This window comes from Arvicola amphibius, chromosome 3 (genome assembly GCF_903992535.2).
Source record: "Arvicola amphibius chromosome 3, mArvAmp1.2, whole genome shotgun sequence".
NCBI classification, from domain to species: domain Eukaryota; kingdom Metazoa; phylum Chordata; class Mammalia; order Rodentia; family Cricetidae; genus Arvicola; species Arvicola amphibius.
Window position 1 is genome coordinate 134,370,052 of NC_052049.1, and position 19,999 is coordinate 134,390,050.

Sequence of the window (19,999 nt, forward strand, 5' to 3'; positions counted from 1 at the left end):
AGGAAAACACAATGTAAATAAATATTACAGGCCTGGCATGGTGGCCCATCCCAATAATCCCTTTAATCCCAGTGGAGGCGGAGGTAGGCCCGTGAATTCAAGTTTGAGGCCAGTCTGGTCTACATAGTAGTAAATTCCAGGACAGCAAAGGCTCCATTGAGAAACCATGTCAAAAGAAAGAAAAAGAAAAAAAAAAAAAGAAGAAAAAAAACCATTCCAAAGCACTAACAGCAGCTAATAGCCAGTAACTGTTTCTGGGGAATGAGATATACATGATCTATTTCTAGCTATCTTTCTTCATTTAGCCTTATATTTACATGTATGCAAATGGGAAAAAAGTGAAGTTTAAATATGAATTAAGAAGAAACACAATATGCTAGCTGGTGGCAGTACACGCCTTTAATCCTAGCACTTGGGAGTCAGTGGCAGGTGTGGGTCTCTGAGTTTGAGTCTGAGTTTTTCAATAGACTTTCTTCTAAAGATGAAAACACTGGTGTTCTAGCTTCTCTGTGAGCATCTTTAGCTCTTTTCTCTTCTCCTCTTCTGCAGTACTAAAGGTTATTCCAGGGCCTTATGCACATTAGGAAGTCATATTATCACTAATCTACCGCAGCCCTGGATAGGCTCTCACTGAGTCGCCCTCCTCAGATTCATCATCCTTCTGCACAGACTCTCGAATGACTGAGATTATAGGCATGGTCCCCACACTTCCATTGTTATTTTAAAGCTACTCAGCCAAAAATAAATATTAAAAATTTAAAAATTAATTAAAATAACAAAATGAGCCTTAAAAACCAAACAATAAACCGAAAAGAAAAAAACAAACAAAAACAAAGACCCTACCGCCAACAATTTTTTAAGATATATTTTACTGGATGTGTAAGTGTTTTGGCTGCATTATGTATATGTGCCTGGTACCTGCAGAGGCCAAAGAGGGCACTGGATCTCCTAATACCAGGAGTTATAGATAGCTGTAAGCCACTATGTGGGTGCTGGGAATGAAACCCAGGTGCTCTACCAGGGCGAGAAGTGTTCTTTACTGCTGAACCACCTCTCTCTAGCCCCAAGCAAGTTTTTATATACGCTTGTGCATTTTTAATTGTATTTTGTTATTATCGTGTGTAATGTATGTATGTGAGCGTAAAGAAACACAGTCATGGCGCAGGGGTGAAGGTTAGAGGACAACTTTTAGGAGTTAGCTCTCGCCTATTGAACACATGCTATCAGGCTTGTATAGCAAGTGCCTCTGCCAGCCAAGCCATCTTTCCAGCTCATTTCTTTGTTGAACTAAGTCTTGCTAATGCACAATAGGCTAGACTATAACTCATAATCCTCCTGTCTCTGCCTCTCGTGTGCTTTGATTACAGTTCTGTGTCACCATACTTTTGTTGTTTTGTTTTGGTTTTGTTTTGTTGTTTGTTTTTGTTTCTCTGTGTAGCCTTGGCTGTCCTAGAACTTATTCTGTAGACCAGGCTGGCCTTGAACTCATAGAGATCCTGCCTCTGCCTCCTAAGTTCTGGAATTAAAGGTGTGAGCCACCACTGCTATGCTGTGTCACCATATGTAGCACTGTTTATATTTACATGCATTGAACAATATTATAAGTCATCAATAGACTGGTACAAAGGAACATAAATCCATACTTCTAAATCAAATAAATATCACTTAAACTTTCAATTTTATGGAAAAGTTATGATTTGTAATTTTTACCTTTTAATCCCTCTGACAAGCAGAGAGGCCCAGGGCTGATGCATGGAGAGGCACCAGCCTCCATCAAAGCCTTCCTGGAATTCCTGGTCCTGGATTCGCAGCTGGTGCTGATGTAAACTGGACTCTAGTCTTGGTCCTGCTGAGAGTGAAGTCTTCTGTGGGACTGAGCCAGTGTTGTCTACCCACTGCATAGGAAAGAACACACAAAACAGAAACAGAATTTTGCTGAGAAGGGAGGAACTTAGGGAAGGTGAACCAAAGTGATGAATGCTGGTAAAAAGGAATCATATGAGTATCACTTTTTTTCTTTCTTTAGGCTTGCTTTGAACTTGATATGTGGCAAAGAATGACCTTGAATTCCTGATTCTCTTGTTGCCATCTCGCAAATGCTGGGATGACAGGTTTGTGCCATTGCTCAGGGAGCTTGTTTTTTTTAAAGAAAAATTTAAATCATCTCTAAAACAAGAACAAAAAGTATGGAAATGTTCTAAATGCTTAAGTAAACATGGCGACAATGTGGCATCGTTTTGTTGTGTTCAAAGTCAGCATCTCACTATGTCACCCCACCTGACCAGGAACATACTATACGGAGCAGGCTGGCCTTGAACACAGAGATCTGCTAGACCAAGTGCTAAGACTAAAGAAAGAATCACCACACCCAACTATTGTTTCTTCAGTTTTTTTTTTTTCCAAATTACATTTCATTCATGCATTTTGGGGATGAAGTGGGGCATGCATGCCACAGCACCCATGTGGAAGTCATTAAACAACCTATGAAAGTAGATGTTCAAAGTCCTCAGGCTTGGAGTCAAGTACCTCTATCTGTTGAACCACTATCCAGTTCACAATGTCCCATCTTAGAGGATAAATACAATGTTGAAGTCACTACAATTATACCTTCTTCTAGGAAATACATAACAACAAGACAAAAGAGTTGTGATTATTCCCACTTATACTTATTAACAATCTATGTCTAATTCTGGATATTTTTCCAAGGTGGTTTCAACATTTTTATCCATAATTCTTAAGGCTAAACAGATGCTGTCTGACTAATGAGTGTATGAAAAATTCTATTACTCTGAAATGAACAACTTGTGCCCTAAAAAACAAGGTTCTCACCTTATAAAGGGGGACAGAGAATTACAGATAATTCAGTTAGAGGGTTCATGCAAATTGAAGGAGACTAACAGGTTGTAGCAGTAAAGAAGGATGGTTAATGTTTCTTTCAAAGCAAGAAGATCAATGGCTCCAAAATCCTTTTCCCTTACCCAGGTGCTAGAGATTGAACTCAAGACCTCATGCACAGCTAAGCATTCTACTCCTGAGCTATACTGGCTATACACCCAGGTCCTAAAACCACATTCATTATGTACTGCCTCAAGATGTAAAGTGAAAAGTGACATTGGAAAGTACCTAATGTCAGCTTATGGCTTCCACATATATATACACACATGTGATGCATATACACATCAGCCCTACACATGCAAATATACATACACAGTTGAATATACTATACCTAGAAACAAATAAAAATATATCAGACTCCATAAAAATATTTAAATGATAATATTCAGAAGATAATACAGATAATCTTATCAGAAATGTTTTAATAAAAATTAGAAAAATATTGGACATGTTGAGGGAAAATTGGTATCTAAAGGCCTATGAAACAAATATACTTGAAAGGCAAACTATTGTTCAAAACTGTCTTATTATAAGTTAGAGGAAACATTCACTTACCTGGGGAGGGCTTTGGTACAGGTTGGGATTTACCAAAACTCCCAAAGGCTCTTCAGAGGATCTATCCAATGTTATCAGTGGTTGGTTCAAAGTTCCATTGGCAATGGCCTGTATTGTCTCATCTAGCCTGTGGTAATAAACCAAAAGGAGACATTAATTGGTAATCTTTTATGCTAAGAGTGTCCGAAGTTACCACATGCAACCTTTTAGTAATAACTTGGAAATGAAAGTTTTATTTGTAGAAATGCACAATCTTCCCTGCCTCCCACTCTACCTTCTTTCTCTTTGTACCAAGAATTGTAAGGCTTACTACTTTGATCCCAGCACTCTGTAGGTAGAGGCAGATGGATCTCTCCTCTCTCTCTCTCTCTCTCTCTCTCTCTCTCTCTCTCTCTCTCTCTCTCTCTCTCTCTCTCTCTCTCTCTCTCTCCTTTCTCCTCCCTCTCCCTCCCCCCCTTTCTCTGCCTGTGAATCAGGATGAAGCTCTGAGCTACTGCTCCAGCACCATGCCTGACTACATGTGGTCATGCTCCCCGCTATGATAATAATGAACTAAACCTCTGAAACTGTAAGCAAGCCCCCAGTTAAATGCTTTCTTTTTATAAGAGTTGCCTTGGTCATGGTGCCTCTTCATAGCATCCACAACAGTAACTAAGACAAAAGTTGGTACCAGGAGTGGGATGTTGCTGTGATAGGTCTGACCATACTGTTTGCTGTAGGAATATGGAAGACTTTGGGACTTTGGATGAGAAAATTTGAAAGCTGAATGCTTTAAATGAGGCTTACTGGGCCATCCTAATAGGAGCAAGAAAGAAGGTGGTACTGAGAATGATGTAGATTATGACAGCCCAGATCAAGAGGTTTCAAAGGGGAAAGAATATTAAGTACCTAGATATCATTCTAGTGATATTTTGGCAAAGAAAGTGGCCTAGACTTCATGAGATCCTATCACCAACAAACAGAACAATAAAAAAAAAACTAACAAAACAAACCCAACAAAATAAACAACAAAACCAAAACTGTTACACATGCATGGTGTTACACATCTGAAATCTTAGGAAGCTGAGACAAAAGGATCAACATCAACTGAAGCCAGTCAGAGCTACATAGTAAGGTCCAAGTCAGGCTGAGTTACTTTGTAAAACTCAGTCTCAAAACAACAGCAGGGTATTGACAGATGGCACAGAGATTAGGAACACTTTCTGCTTTTACACATGACCTGAGTTGGTTCCCAACACCTACATGGAGTTGACAACAGTAACCTCAGTTATAGAAGATCAGATGTCCTCTTCTAACCTCTGCGGGCACCACCAAGTGTGCATGTAGTGCACATCATGCAAGTGAAAAATAAAAATAATTTTTTTTAAAAGTACAAAACTTGAGGATGGAGAGGTTTCGTTTTGTTTGTTTTTCAAGACAGGTTTTCTCTGTGTAGCCCTGGCTGTCCCAGAATTTTCTCTGTAGACCAGGTTGGCATTGAACCCAAAGATTCACCTGTGTATGCCTTCCTAGTGCTGGAATTAAAGGCATATGGCACCACCATCTGGCAATGGAGAGATTTCTTAAAAAGAGCTGGAGAAGAACTTTATAACTTTCAAAACCAGTAATTATACTAGGGTTAATATCATATTTCAAAGTGGGAGGAAGTTCATTTTTCCAATGTATTAATTTCAAACTTCAAAGAGGAAAAAAGCCGGGCGGTGGTGGCGCACGCCTTTAATCCCAGCACTCGGGAGGCAGAGGCAGGCGGATCTCTGAGTTCGAGACCAGCCTGGTCTACAAGAGCTAGTTCCAGGACAGGCTCTAGAAACTACAGGGAAACCCTGTCTCGAAAACCAAAAAAAAAAAAAAAAAAAAAAAAAAAAAAAAAAAAAAGAGGAAAAAAAGAGCAAATTGTTGCATTTCATCAAGAAAAAATATTTTCAAATTTTTTATTTTATTTCTGGGTGTGTGTGAATGTGTATATGTGCGTGTGTGTCTATGATATATATGTGAGAGTGTGGACATGCGTGCCCTGGCAAACTTGTAGAGGTCAGAGGATAACTTTTGGGACTCAGTTTTCTCCTTTCACTATTGGTTCTGGATTCTGGAGATTGAACTCAGGTTATCGGACCTGAGTGACAAGTGCCATTTCTAGCTAAGCCATCTATCTCACTAGCTCTACCAATTCGTCTCATTGTCTCTCCCAGCTTTTAAAAAAATCAACCAAATTTGTTAAGCCAACACACACACACACACACACACACACACACACACACACAAAACAGATTGTGTGTGTGTACTTTCTTTTTCTTCTTCTTCTTCTTCTTCTTCTTCAACAAAGGGTCTTTCTCTAGCCCTGGTTGTCCTCAAACTCAGAGATCCACATCCTGGGATTAAAAGTATGTGCCATTACCACTCAATCCTTACTTTTTAAATTTATTTATTTGTTTGTTTGGCTTTTTAAGACAGGGTTTCTCTGTATAACAGCCCTAGTTGCCCTGGAATTAGTTCTGTAGACCTGGCTGGCCTCAAACTCACAGAGATCTATCTGCCTCTGCCTCCTAAGTACTGGGATTAAAGGCATGCGCCACCACCACCCAGCTATTTTTATTCTTGGGGACAGGCTTTACTATGTATCCTGGGCTGGCCTGGTGGGATCCTCCTATTCTACATTCTGAGTGCTGAGATTACAAGTGTTTACCATCATGTCCCACTAAATCAGCTGATTTAGTCTAGCTTACTATTACAGTGTAGTTTGGGAGAAATCTAACCTACAATTTTTCCAAAGTGGTGTTAATCATCTCTACATTATATATTAAACCCTTACCTTACAGCTTAAAAAATTAAGCTTAGCTTCATTTTCATTTGTTTAAATTAATTTATTTATTATACATACACATACCAGAAGAGGGTACCAGACCTCATTACAGATGGCTGTGAGCCACCATGTGGTTGCTGGGAATTGAACTCAGGACCTCTGTAAGAACAGCCAGTGCTCTTAACTTCTGAGTCATCTCTCCAGCCCTATTTTCATTTATTATTATTTCTCTGTGTGCATATAGCTAAGAACTAAATGACAGATTGACATATATTAGGCAAGTAATCTATCATTGAGCTACACTCTCATTCCAAGTCAATGTTAACTTTAGTCATTATTAACTTCACACACATATCTGCATACACTCAAGCACAAATACACAAAGTAAACATATTAGTTTCTTTCTGGATCACACATTTCACCAAAATCTTCTGTGTGTGTATTTATGTGTGTGTGCCAACTTGGTAATGAGGTCAATGTGGGCTGCTGTCCTCAATTACTCTCCACTTTATTTTTTGAGACAGGGTCTCCCACTGAACTTGGAACCTGCCTATTTGACTAGGTTGACTGGCTAGGGAGCTCAAGGTGTCCTTCTGTCTCTGCCTACACAGCTCTGGGATTACAGGAGTGCCATCATGCCCAGTTTTTTTATGCAGGTTCTAGGGAACAAACTCAGATCCTTTTCTTTATCAAGCACTTTACCAACTAAGTCATCATTTCCGCATGCCTCACTGATTTATTCTACTGCCATGACTGGACTTTCTTTTGGGTTGTTGTTGTTTTAGGTCTTCATTTTATCAGAGTAACATATAGCCAATGGTAGCTTCAAACTTACTACTTGACCTTGAACCTTGACCTTGAATCTTGTCTCATCTTCTCAAAGTGCTAGGATTATGTATCTGTACCGCTGTGCCTGGTTTCATGCTTCATTTTGAAAATCTTCACCCACTTTATATATTTTCTGTTCTAAATTAGCAATTATTATTTTATATTTTACTTTTTGAAGTGTTGGGGATCAAACCCTGGTGCTCAAGAATACTAGGCAATGCTATGGGAACTCCTTCAGCCAGCAGTCTTTAAGATTCCAACCCACTTGGGCGTGGACTCTTTTACTATAAATCCAATGTACAGACTATACTCTTTTTCTCTCCTGGCTTTTGGATTTAGTTCCTGTTCCCCATTTGTGAAGAGGATTGTGACCTGTGAGTCTACCCCTAAATAAATAACCCTTTATTATACTCAATTCTGAGCTAATGTGGGATTATTTTATAGCATCCATCATCAAGGCAAGTGATACACCTCTTTGCTACAATCCCAGCCTTAGACATTTTATTTATTTACTTTTTTGTGGTGCCAGGGTTTATTATTTTTGTTTTTACTTTTTTTTTTGATTTGTGAAACAGGGTCTTGCTGTATAGCTCAGACTGATATGGAACTCAGTATGCAGACCAGGCTAGCCTCATACCATGTATCCTATGCCTTTAGTTTCTCAAGTGCCATGATTACACTCACATGCTGCCATACAGAACTTCATCATTATGAAATTATTTGTGTATGTAGTACATGGGTTGATCTATGGCCTTGTGCATGCGAGACACATGTTCTATAACTGAGATATATTTCTAGTCCATTATTATTAGCACTATTTTAAAATTTTATTTTGTGTGTAAGAATATGCATGCATGCATGTGCCACACATGTGTAAAGATCAGAGGACAACTTGCAGAGCTGGCTTCCTCTTCCAACCATATAGGTCCCAGAGATCAAACTTAGGTTTTCGGACTTAGCAAGCAGACACCTTTACCCACTGAATTAACTTATTGGCCCTCCATTTTTCTTTCTTTCTTTCTTTTTTTTTTAGTTTTTCGCGACAGGGTTTCTCTGTAGCTTTGGAGCCTGTCCTGGAACTACTAGCTCTTGTAGACCAGGCTGGACTTGAACTCACAGAGATCAACCTGCCTCTGCCTCCCGAGTCCTGTGATTAAAGGTGTTTCCACCAATACCCAGGCATCATTATTTTTTTAACTAAACAAAACACTAGATCCTTTAGAGGGAAACCCTTCACGGTTGGACTGTCCCTGTTCTCAGTAAGGCCTCCCACTTACCTGCTGTGATACTCAGCTAGTGGATTTTCATCTTCTACGATCTTCCGCCCTGCAAAGTCAATGGTGACTTTTTTAGAGAGTCGTGAGGCATGTCGGAGTTCTCTCAGCTCCTCCTCTCGTTTCTTCAGGGTTTCCCGCTCAACTTTGGACAGCCACTGGTTAGAGTCACTGGCAAAGTAATCTGACTCATCATCAATGACTTGGGTCCTTCGGACACTGAGCAGGAAAAACAAGAAAAGAACACCCAGCAGGGAGGTCATGTGTTGATAAATACAGACTAATTACTGCTTAACTATTGTGGAGGTTCCCATCTCAACTATGAAAGGCCAGAATGTTCTAAAATCAGACTATGCTCTTCCTGACTTGAAGCTGCAGTGTGTATCTTATGTCTACTGTAAGGTTCAGTTCTGCTCCTAGAACTAATCTCAGACTCAGGCAGTGGAAGACATACCACCATAATCCACTGTCTTCCCTTTCTGACAAGTCCAACCTTTCACATACCCTCCCATTGATCCTCCAGCCCCCTAAGCTGTGGATCACAGCTTGCACCTGATAACTGGGATGTACTCTGGATTTGCCAGATACTAGTTGTTATTTTAGTAACTTATTCAATATCCTACCCCTTCTACAATTCACTTGAGTCTGGTTTATTACTGATAGACCCGTCTGTCTGTTGGTATTTAAAATCTTGTCCTGTGACTTAATTATTAACACAAAATATTTTCTTCATTTACTATTATAACAATTTCCATATCCCTCCTCTTTACTCCCCAGTTCTTCATTAATACAGGGCCCAAGTCCAAAGATCATAATGACAAGAAATTTGATGGCTAGAAGGAATTCTGACAATTTAATCTTCCTGTCATTCTACAGAAAATAAATCTGGGGCTCACAGATATTGATTACACCAAGCCATAAATGTAGTTAGTGACACTTAGAGGATATGGAATCCATTTATATTACATTCATATTCAAGGTACAAAATGATTTTGTATTAAAAGTCTTGGTATGGGTCTTGATACAGACGGTCTGATGTGTGTCCATCTCCACTCCCCAACTAATAAAATTTTTTAAAGATTTATTTATTATGTATACAACATTCTGCCTCCATGTATGCTGACACACCAGAAGAGGGCGCCAGATCTCATTACAGATGGTCGTGAGACACCATGTGGTTGCTGGGAATTGAATGCACGACCTGTGAAGAACAGCCAGTCCTCTTAACCACTGAGCCATCTCTCCAGGCCCCCTGACTAATAAAATTTAAAAAGATTGTATTTGCCCTGATAGAGGAAATCTTGCATGATGACTTTAAGGTTGGCAGTGACTGCCTGAGCTGGGCAGCCCTTCTTTACAGAGTGAGCTTATTGGGGCAAAGGTTCTGTCTGTTGGGCTCCTCCCAGAGCTGGAAATATAAGTTTCAATAAATATTTGCTGAATTCATCAATGAAGTCTCCATGGCTAATCTTTCCCTAGAGTGCTTCAGTGCCTTCCCTAGTACAGGATCCAGGTTCAGTGTTCCAAGAGTGTGTAACTGTTGGCATTGAGGATTGTATTGGAAGCTTCAGGAATCGTCATTGTTCATAGATGTGCTTACAACACTATGGGGCTCTGGGTTCAGTAGAAAGTATGTAGCTCATGTATGTCAGGGTTTTATTTTTATAAGAGTTTAATGCATGGAGACCCTATTCCTTATAAAAATCAAACCTCTGCTAACAAGAAAATTTAAAATACTTAATTGCCTAAAATTTTTGATAATTTTTTTTCTTGAGACAGGGTCTCACTAAGTAGTACGGGCTCTCCTGGAACTCACTCTGTAAATGCTAGTGTTAACTCACAGAGATCCACCCGCCTACCTCTGTCTCCCAAGTGCCTGACTTGGTTTTTGCTTATTTAAACTTTCTTTTATTTTGTCTTTAGCACAAAAGTCTGTGTGCTGTCTGTGTAATATTTATACTGTTCTGCAGTAAAAAGTGGTTCACTCAACACAGCTGCTCCTTGGTTCAAAATGAAAGTCTTCAGAATTTTTTACCCAACAACCAGATAATTTGTTAATAAATAAATGCGACCTATAAGTCCTTTTTTTAAAGATTTGTTTATTCATTATATATACAGTGTTCTGTCTGCATATATGCCTGCAGGCCAGAAGAGGGCACCAAATCTCATTATAAATGGTTGTGAGCCACCATGTGGTTGCTGGGAATTGAACGCAGGACCTCTGGAAGAGCAGTCAGTGCTCTTAACCTCTGAGCCATCTCTCCAGCCCGATCTATAAGTTCTTAGTGTGGAATATTTGAAAAAAATTTAAAAGAGACAGATGTAGTGGTCCATGCTTTAATCCTAGCACTAGAGAGGCAGAAGTAAGCAGATCTTTGAGTTGGATGCAACGCTGGTCTACAGAAGGAGTTCTAGCCCAGCTGGATTCACATAGTGAAACTCTGCCAAACAAAAAACAAAAGCAAAAACCAAGATGCAATAAAACCCCAATACATCCTGTTCTTCTTTGTTATGAATCCTTTCACACTCCACCCTAAGAAGGTATCAAGTGTCAAGGCAATATTTGATTTATTTTATTATTTTATGTATGAGTGTTCTGCCTGCATGTACATGTGTGTGCTCTATGTGAGTGAGTGCCTGTAGAGGTCAGAAGAGGAACTGGAGCTACAAATGATTAAGAGCTGCCACACAAGTGCTCGAACCTGAACCTGGGTCTCTGCAAGAGCAGCAAATGCTCTTAATTATGAAACAGCCCCCTAACCCCCATACAAAGTTTAATAGCTAGACTCTCCAGCTGAGCTTCTGTCTTAGCAATGCTGCTCTACGCCCACACTACCTAGTTCTGTCGAACTCTAGCAGCTTCTCTTTATGCTTGATGGCCTTCTCCAGACCAGACTTAATCCGAGCCTCTTGATGAGGAAGAAGGTCCTTGGTAGAGATGTCCACCTTTCCAGAATTTTCTGCCCCTGAAATAGCAAATGGGATCAGTCCATAGAATAAAGTTGTTGTATTGTTGTGCTGCAAATGAACAAAATATTTGCAGATTTGGTGCTAGCCTGATGATCTGAAGCATTCATTAAAATGGAAACATTTAAGGTCAGGCCCAAACAACATCAAGTGGTATTTGACACTAATAGTATCTCAAAACGAAACAACAACAACAACAAAAAAAAAACCCAACTTTTTTTTTTAAATTTAAAAAAATGTACCTAGGTGGTGGTGGCATATGCCTTTAACCCCAGCACTAGGGAGGCATGTGGATCTCTGAGTTCGAGGCTAGCTTGGTCTACAGAGTGAGTTCCAGGACAACTAGGGCTACACAGAGACCCTGTCTTGAAAAACCGAAAGGGAAAAAAAAAAAAAAAAGAATGTGTCCCAACAAAGTCAAAAGATTTACTGACAAAGGTGACCATTTGTTATTATTTCTAAGTTGGAAAAAGTTCAAATATCCAATAACTAGGAGATAAATAAATTAGAATAAACAGTCAATAGACTATTTTAAAAACCTTATTGATTTGTGTATGTGTGCATGAAGGTGCACATGCCTGGAGGCAAGAAGGTATCCAATCGGGAATCTGCAGGAAGCCCAGCTTGTTACGTGAAAGTTAGGGTCTGAACTCCAGTCCTTGAAATTAGCAGCAGGTGCTCTTCACCACTGAGCCATCTCTCCAGCCCAAGAGATTGTCTTTTGATCAACCAAAACAAGTGTGTAGAATATAAAAATCTGGGCATGGTGATACGTATCTGTAATCCCAGCTAATAAGGCAGAATGGCTAGAAATTCAGTCAGCACTGAAAGCTAAAAAGCACGACACAGAAACCAATTATAGAAAATTATGAAAAACTGAAAAAACATTTGGTTTTTACAATTGATACTTTATAATAAAAACATAGATTTTTATATTAAAAAGAAAATTATGAACTAAGGTAGGCGCTAAATATTATTTTGATAGAAATTAATAAGCATGTTGTTTTACCTCTTAAAATTGACTTTATCTACCTGGGTGGTAGTGGTGCACGGCTTTAATCCTAGTACTTGTGAGGCAGAGGCAGCTGGATCCTTGTGAGTTCAAGGCCAGCCTGGTTTACAGAGCAAGTTCCAGGACAGGCTCCAAAGCTATACAGAAAAACCCTGTCTCCTTCTAGCAGAATACTGTATTCTTAATGAAAATAAATTAAAAATTAAAAGAAAAGAAAGAAAGAAAGAAAGAAAGAAAGAAAGAAAGAAAGAAAGAAAAAGAGGCTGGAGAGATGTCTCAGAGGTTAAGAGCACTGGCTGTTCGAGAGGTTCTGAGTTCAGTTCCCAGCAACCACATGGTGGTTCATAATCATCTATAATGGGATATGGTGTCCTCTTCTAGCAGAATACTGTATACTTAATAAAAATAAATTAAAAATCTTTAAAAAAAAGAAAGAAAAACCCTGTCTTGAAATACCAAAAATAAATAAATAAATAAATGGTTATAGCCAGGCACGATGGATGGCACATTTACAATCCCAATACCTTAGAAAAGACAGAAGATCCAAGGTTCAACGTTCTCCTCAGCTACACAGCAAGTTTAAGAGTAGCTTGGGCTACATACATGAGATCTTATCTCTCAAAAGAAAAAAAAAGGGGTTCTCAAAAAGGCAAAAAAATATGCCTTTTAAAACCTTTAAAAAAATTAGTGTGGGTATGTGTAGTGATATTTCATCTGTATTTTAATAAATAAAGCTTGCCTGAAGATCAGAGAGTAAAACAGCCACCCTGCTCAGCCTTACAGACCAGGCAGTGGTGGCACACACCTTTAATCCTAGTAGCAACACTAGTTGGTCATAGAAACCATGGGGTAGTGGTGCACACCCTTAATCCCAGCACTAGAGAGAAATACAAGACAGGAGGAGACAGCTCTCAGTCACAGTCTCATTCTGAGATTCCTGGAGGCCAGATCGTCATTTTGGACTGAGGTAAAGTAAGAACCAATAGTTGACTGTTTTGCTTTTCTGACCTTCAGGCTGAACCCCAATATCTATGTATGGGTTTTTATTATTTATTTATTTATTTGGGTTTTTGTTTTTGTTTTTTTGTTTTATTTTTTTCAAGATAGGGTTTCTCTGTAGCTTTGGGGCCTATCCTGAAATTAGCTCTTGTAGACCAGGCTGGCCTTGAACTCACAGAGATCCACCTGCTTCTGCCTCCCGAGTGCTGGGATTAAAGGCGTGCGCCACCACCCCTGCACCCCCGCCGGCTGTCTGGGTTTTTATTAATCGTGCTACAGGTTTGTATGTGTATACAGGTCACAGTATGCATGTGGAATTGAAAACACAACTTGCAGATAATCAGGCTTAACAGTAAGCACCTTTACCTTCTGAATATCTTGCCAGCCTTAAACATTTTTGAGACAGAGTCTCACGACACAAAGCAAGACAGCCTATTTTCAGCTATGTATCCCAGGATGGTTTCAAACATGCCATGCTTCTTCCAGAGACTCCAGAATGCTGTCATTATAGATTTATTTACACCAACATTCCTAGCTTAACTTTTTTCTTTTTACATTCTATTTGTCAGTGTGGGGGTGCACATACACATGCCATTAAGCACATATGGAGGGCAGAGACAACATGTGGGAGTCGTTTTCTCAGCAGAGAGCCTTTCCAGGCCGAGCCATCTCACCAGTCCAACTTATATTCATAGTCTTGCTTTAGTCTCGCTTTATCCAGGACAGTCCTAAACTCCCAAACTCCAACAATCCTCCTGCCTCAGTTTCCCAAATATAGTACTTCAGGTATGTAGCACCCTAACAAAAAGGTCCTTAGTAACTTTTGTCAGATGTTCTCAAATATAAAAGACAACATTTTTGGAAAAAAAGAGTACAATTCCTATATATGTTCATCCCTTGATGTCAGCATCTTCATAAGGATTTAAACTAAGAAAGTGGGGCTGAGAGCCTGGCATGGTGGTGTATACCTTTAGTCCCAGCAGAAGTCAGGCGTATCTCTGGGAGTTCGAGGCTAGCCTGGTCTACAAAGCAAGTTCCAGGACAACCAGGGCTACACAAAGAAACCCTGTCTTGAAAAACACCAAATAATAAACAAACAAACAAAAAAATAGCTTCATCATTTTGGGGGCCAAAGTGATTGCTCAGTGGTTAAGAGCACTGATTGCCCTTACAGAGGACCTGTGTTCAGTTCCCAGCATCCACATGGCAGATCACAGCTGTCTGTAATTTCAGTTTCAGGGGATCCAATTTCCTCTTCTGGCCTCTCAGGGGAACAGGCATTCTCATACAGACATACATGCAAACAAAACAGCAATGCACATAAAATAAATAAATAATTTTAAAAAAGAAAGCAAAACCACCAGGCGGTAGTGGTGTATGTCTTTAATCTCAGCACTCAGGAGGCAAAGGCAGACATTTTGGGTTTTTTTGGTTTTTTGGTTTTTTTTTTTTTTTTTCGAGACAGGGTTTCTCTGTGTAACTGGAACTTGCTCTGTAGCCCAGGCTGGCCTCTGTATCCTAAGTGCTGGGATTAAAGATATGCGCCACCACTGCCTGGCAAGTCTATTGTCTTAAATTTTCACTCCATCATTGTAATATCTTGCCTACAGCAGTTCGAACTGTCATTCTTGTTCTGATGGTGATTTTTCTGTCAGTCCATTTTCTTCTACTTTATTATTCAGTATTCTTCTCTAAGAGTTGTTCTTTTTTTTTCTCCTGAGACAGGGTTTCTCTGTGTAGCCCTAGTTGTCCTGGAACTTGATCTGTAGACCAGGCTGTCCTTGAACTCACAGAGATCCACCTGCCTCTGCCTCCCAAGTGCTGGGATTAAAGGTGTGGGCCACCACTACCTCCTGTCGAGTTATCTCTTCTTTATTGTCTAGGTTGTTTCATTTGCTACAGAATAAATATGGATATGAATTTTTCTTTGTTATAACCTAATATTATTATTGTTTATTTTGTTGTTCAAAGGTATATGAGCAACATATAACATTATTTTAGTAATGATTTTAATAGTAAGCGTTTTAAAAAATGCTTTTTGAGGGGCTGGGGACATAGCTTAGCATGCGTGAGGCCCTGGTTCAATCACCAGACACCCCCCAACCCCACCCCCGGAAAAAAATATTGTTGAGCCAGGCAGTGGTGGTGCACGCCTTTAACCCTACCACTTGGAAGCAGAGGCAAGTGGATTTCTAAATTTGAGGCCAGTCGGGTCCAGAGAGAGTTCCAGGACAGCCAGGGCTATGATGCACACTTTTAATCCTGGCACAAGTGACTTCCAGTCCAGCCAGGGGTACACTGGGAGGCCCTGTCGAAACAAATGAAAAACAAAGCAAGAAAGAAACCAGGGATTTACCTGACATGAGCTTCTTTAGTAGTTTCTGGCTTTTGTTTGAGTCACGCTGTAAAATGTCCTGTTCTTCATTAGTACATACCTATAAAGTAAAAAAAGAGTAATCATTCAGTAGATGAATGATATTGCCTGTTTGGCATGCCTCAACAGGTGGATCTCTGAGTTCAAGGCTAGCCTGGTCTACAGAGTAAGTTCCAGGGCAGCCAGGGCTACACAGTGAAACCTTGTCTCAAAATAACAAAACAACCCCCCCCAAAAGTTCATTGCTGTAATATTTTACCTGAATAACTAGATGATCATGTATATTTATATTAGAATAATATATGTATACACATATAGATATACATATACATACTTTTAAAGGAAAAATATTTGCTTCTGTTGAGAATGCCAAAAATAACCCACGTCCTCTGCAAGAGCATTTTTCAAAAGCCTTTGGTTCTAACCATAAACTCCAAATCGACAATAGAAATTATGTTTTATTAGAAAAAAACGGAAGCTTGAAGCTAGAGAGATGGCTCAGCAGTTAAGAGCATTGGCTACTCTTCCAGAGAACCTAGGTTCAATTCTCAGCACCCACATGGTAGCTCACATGTATCAGTAACTTCAGTTCCAGGGGATACAATGTCCTCTTATGGCCTCAGAGGGGTTAAGGCACAAATGTGGTACACAGACATATATGCAGGCAAAACATATATACACATAAAATAAGAAAGAATCAGAAGGCAAATATGATAGCCTACATCTGTAATCTCAGTATTTAAGTTCTTGAGAAACTGAGGTAAGGATACTGCCACAAACTTGAGGCTATCCTCGTTTATATAGGGAGTTCAAAGACAGTTATTAATGAGTCTGGGCTACACAAGGAGCTTGAAGCCAGCCTAATTATATAGTGACTCACTTTTTTGCCTCGGCCTCCAGAGTGCTGGGATTTCATTAGATATTGTAGGAAAGAATTTTCCTATGAGAAATTACAAATGATTTGAATGGCTGTGATTATTAGCTCAAAGGATAGTGTCTTAGGGCTTCTATTGCTGTGATAAAACACCATGATTAAAAGCAATTTTGGTAGGAGGAAAAGGTTCACTTTTTTGTACTCATTTCTTTTTATTGTATGAATGCTTGAATGTTCTGCCTGTATGTATGTCTGGTCTTACAGAGGTCAGAAGTAGGCATCCAGATTTGCTGGAACTGGAGTTATAGGCAGCTGTGAGACACCATGGGGCTGCTGGAAAGTGAACTCACGTCCTCTGCAAGAGCAGTCAGTACTATTAACCACTGAGCCATCTCTAGCCCCCAAAAGATTTATCTCATTTTGTACTTCTAGGTAATAGTTTATCACTAAGGGTAGTAAGGCAGGAACTCAAGGCTTGAACTTGAGACGGGAACTGATAGAGGTAAGGTAGGAATGCTGCCTCCTTCCTTCCTTCCTTCCTTCCTTCCTTCCTTCCTTCCTTCCTTCCTTCCTTCCTTTCTTCCTTCCTTCCTTTCAAAGACAAGGTCTCATTCTGTATCTCTAGTTAGCTTGGAACTCACTATAAACCAGGCTGGCTTCAAACTCACAGATAATCTCTTGCTTCTGCCTCCCAAGTGCTGGCATTACAGGCAAACATCATCACACATTAGCCTGTTTTCTTACATAGTCCAGGACCACCTTCCCAGAGGTGGTACCATTCAGAGTTGAAGGGCCTTCCCACAGTACTCACTAATTAAGAAAATACTCCACAAGGTTACCTACAGGCCAATCTTATGAAAACATTTTCTCAACTGATGTTCCCTCTTCTCAGATAACTCAAGTTGACAAAAATCATTATCATCATCCTCATCATCAACCAGGGCACATAGCAAAAACAAAACAGAAGGACTTTACCAAAGAGCCACAGAATAAGCAGGGGCCAGAACCCTCTTGCTCGCAGACGATCCGCCCACAGACCAGACAGTTATTGATGAGTTTGTGCTTCTGTCCCAGGCAATCACATGGGTGACGACCAGGAAGCAGGACTGCAAGTTTGTCCTGTCCCTCTCTTGTGTATAAATTGACAAATTTTGTCTTCTTCTTTACTGAGTTACTGCTTTCTTGTGCCTAATTGTACAAAGACATCACAGGAACACTGATCAATGACAACAAAAATAATGTGGGAGGAAAGTCTGAGTTCTGTTCAGTAACAACTTGCACCTTATCCAAGAACCACCAAAGAAACAGAATACGGATTACTTATAATTAGAGGCCTGATAAAAGCAAGGTAATTGTTTTTCTAACAATTGTTTTATTTGTTAGGTGTAGCACGAATTCTAATTGTTCTTAATAAAAACCTGGAGTCAGATATTAGGGGGTGAAAGCTGAGAGATCAGAGAAGCAGAGTGGCCAGCCAGTACAGAGACATTTTATCTCTACTGATGCTCAGACCAAAGAGGCGATCCTGTCCTCAGACTGCTTCCTCAGACTGCATCCTTTGACTGTATCTTCAGAATGCAACTCAAAACTGCACTGAGTTCTTGTCTCCTCCAGCCTTACATTCTTTGGTCTGCCCAGTCAGGTCCCTTCCTGTCTCCACCCGCCTAGTGCTGGGATTAAAGGCGTGGGATCCCAAAAACTGGGATTAAAGGTGTGAGCCACAACTCCCTGGCCTCTAGTGGCTTAGTTCTGCACTCTGATCTTCAGGCAAGCTTTATTTGTTAAACACAAACAAAATATCACAACAATTAGTAGCTCTCAATCACCTAATATATTTAGAACAAGATAATGTAGCAATTAAGGCAGCTTGATGTGTTTTCAAGAGGAATTTTTACATGTGTAAAAACATGTAAGCGTGTGTACATCCCACAGTATACATGTGGAGGTCAGGGAACAACTTTCAGGTGTTAGTTCTCTCCTTCCACCATGTGGCTTCAGAGGACTGAACTCAGGTCATCAGTCTTGGTGGCAAGCACTTTTACCTACTGAGTCATATTGCTGTCCCTTGAGATATTTAATATTGCACTTATAGATGTTTTATCATTCAAATGTAGTGAGTTGGGTTCTTTTTGTTTTGAGTAACACTTGGCTTGAACTATTATGTTCAAACTAAAGGATGACACTGATCCTCCGAGCTGTACCTCCTGAGTGCTGAGATAACACATGTACATAACTACACTCAATTTACAAGCAATGCAGGGCTGAAACCCTGGGCTTCATACATGCCAGGGAAGCACTCTACCAACCAAGTGAGCTACAAACTCACTCCTATCTTTCCTTTTTTCTTTTCTTGTGGTGCTGGCTATTGGACCCGTGCCTTTTGTACAGTAGATATGTGCTCTGCTATACTCCCAACCCTTGATATCTTAAGCCATAGCTAAAAAATGCCTTTGGGGACTAGTTAGATGGTTTAGCAGGTAAAGATGTTTGCCAAGCCTAAATGACCTAAGTTTGATACCCAGGACCACATTATAAAAGAGAACAGACACAAATTGTATGCACAGGCGCATGAGCACGTGCATGTACACACACACACACACACACACACACACACACGCATGCATGCACGCACGCACGCAAAGAATAAACAGAGAATTTTTTAAAAAAATCTCCAAAAATAGATAACATTCATTTATCTCAAAGGATAGGCAATCAATAAAATGAGAAAAATCAGTAATTTAGAAATAAATAAGAAAGAGACAGTGTTACTAGTGGCATAGCATGTGGTTAGCAAGCATGTGACTCTACATTCAATCCCTATTACTAGGGGGAAGAACAGACATAAGAAAACAATACCATGATAAAAAAAAAGATGGTCATAATATAAAAATAGGAATTTCACAGCAGCAGATATTCAAATTATCAACAGAAACAAGAAAAAGTATAGAACATCTTTAGGCACTAAAATAATACAACATAGCACTTAGGGGTCATTCAGTGGTGAAAGTACTTAACATATACAAGCCTGTGGGGAATAGGGATTCAAAGTAAAGACTACATAGACATTTCTACAGTTCTTGATGCATGCTGCCAAACACTAATTTTATTTTTAATCATTGACAATCTGATAGGAAATATCTCAGTGATTTAATGTGTATTTATCTGATTAGTACAGACATGTCGGTTTGTTCATGCCTTGGGGCAGAGGCACAATGAGAGACTCTAGGTGATAAAATTGAAAAAGTCTCAAGGCAACTAAGAGTATGAAGAATTGGCCACCTTATTTCTAATGAGATTAAATACCTTTATATACTTATTGGTTAGATGTTCTTTGTTCACTTGCGATAATTTTTGTAAATTCCATTCTCCTTGTTTTTGCTTTAGTTTTATTTTTTAGTTTTTTCTGAAAAAATTTCATTCT

General features: G+C 39.6%; 1 protein-coding gene across 2 annotated transcripts in view; it reads right to left on the reverse strand.

Annotated features, from left to right (window-relative positions):
- The window catches only part of Trip4 (thyroid hormone receptor interactor 4), a 54,532-nt gene that overhangs the window by 26,395 nt on the left and 8,138 nt on the right, over nt 1-19,999 (reverse strand). Inside the window, exons 4-9 of one of the 2 annotated variants that reach the window (XM_038322858.1) lie at nt 17,554-17,766; nt 15,687-15,765; nt 11,189-11,318; nt 8,356-8,571; nt 3,451-3,577; nt 1,711-1,895 (exon numbers count right to left, since the gene is read on the reverse strand). In XM_038322858.1, coding sequence (XP_038178786.1) covers nt 1,711-1,895; nt 3,451-3,577; nt 8,356-8,571; nt 11,189-11,318; nt 15,687-15,765; nt 17,554-17,766 — 950 coding nt within the window. The remainder of the gene's footprint in view (nt 1-1,710; nt 1,896-3,450; nt 3,578-8,355; nt 8,572-11,188; nt 11,319-15,686; nt 15,766-17,553; nt 17,767-19,999) is intronic. The other variant, XM_038322859.1, reaches the window with a different exon arrangement.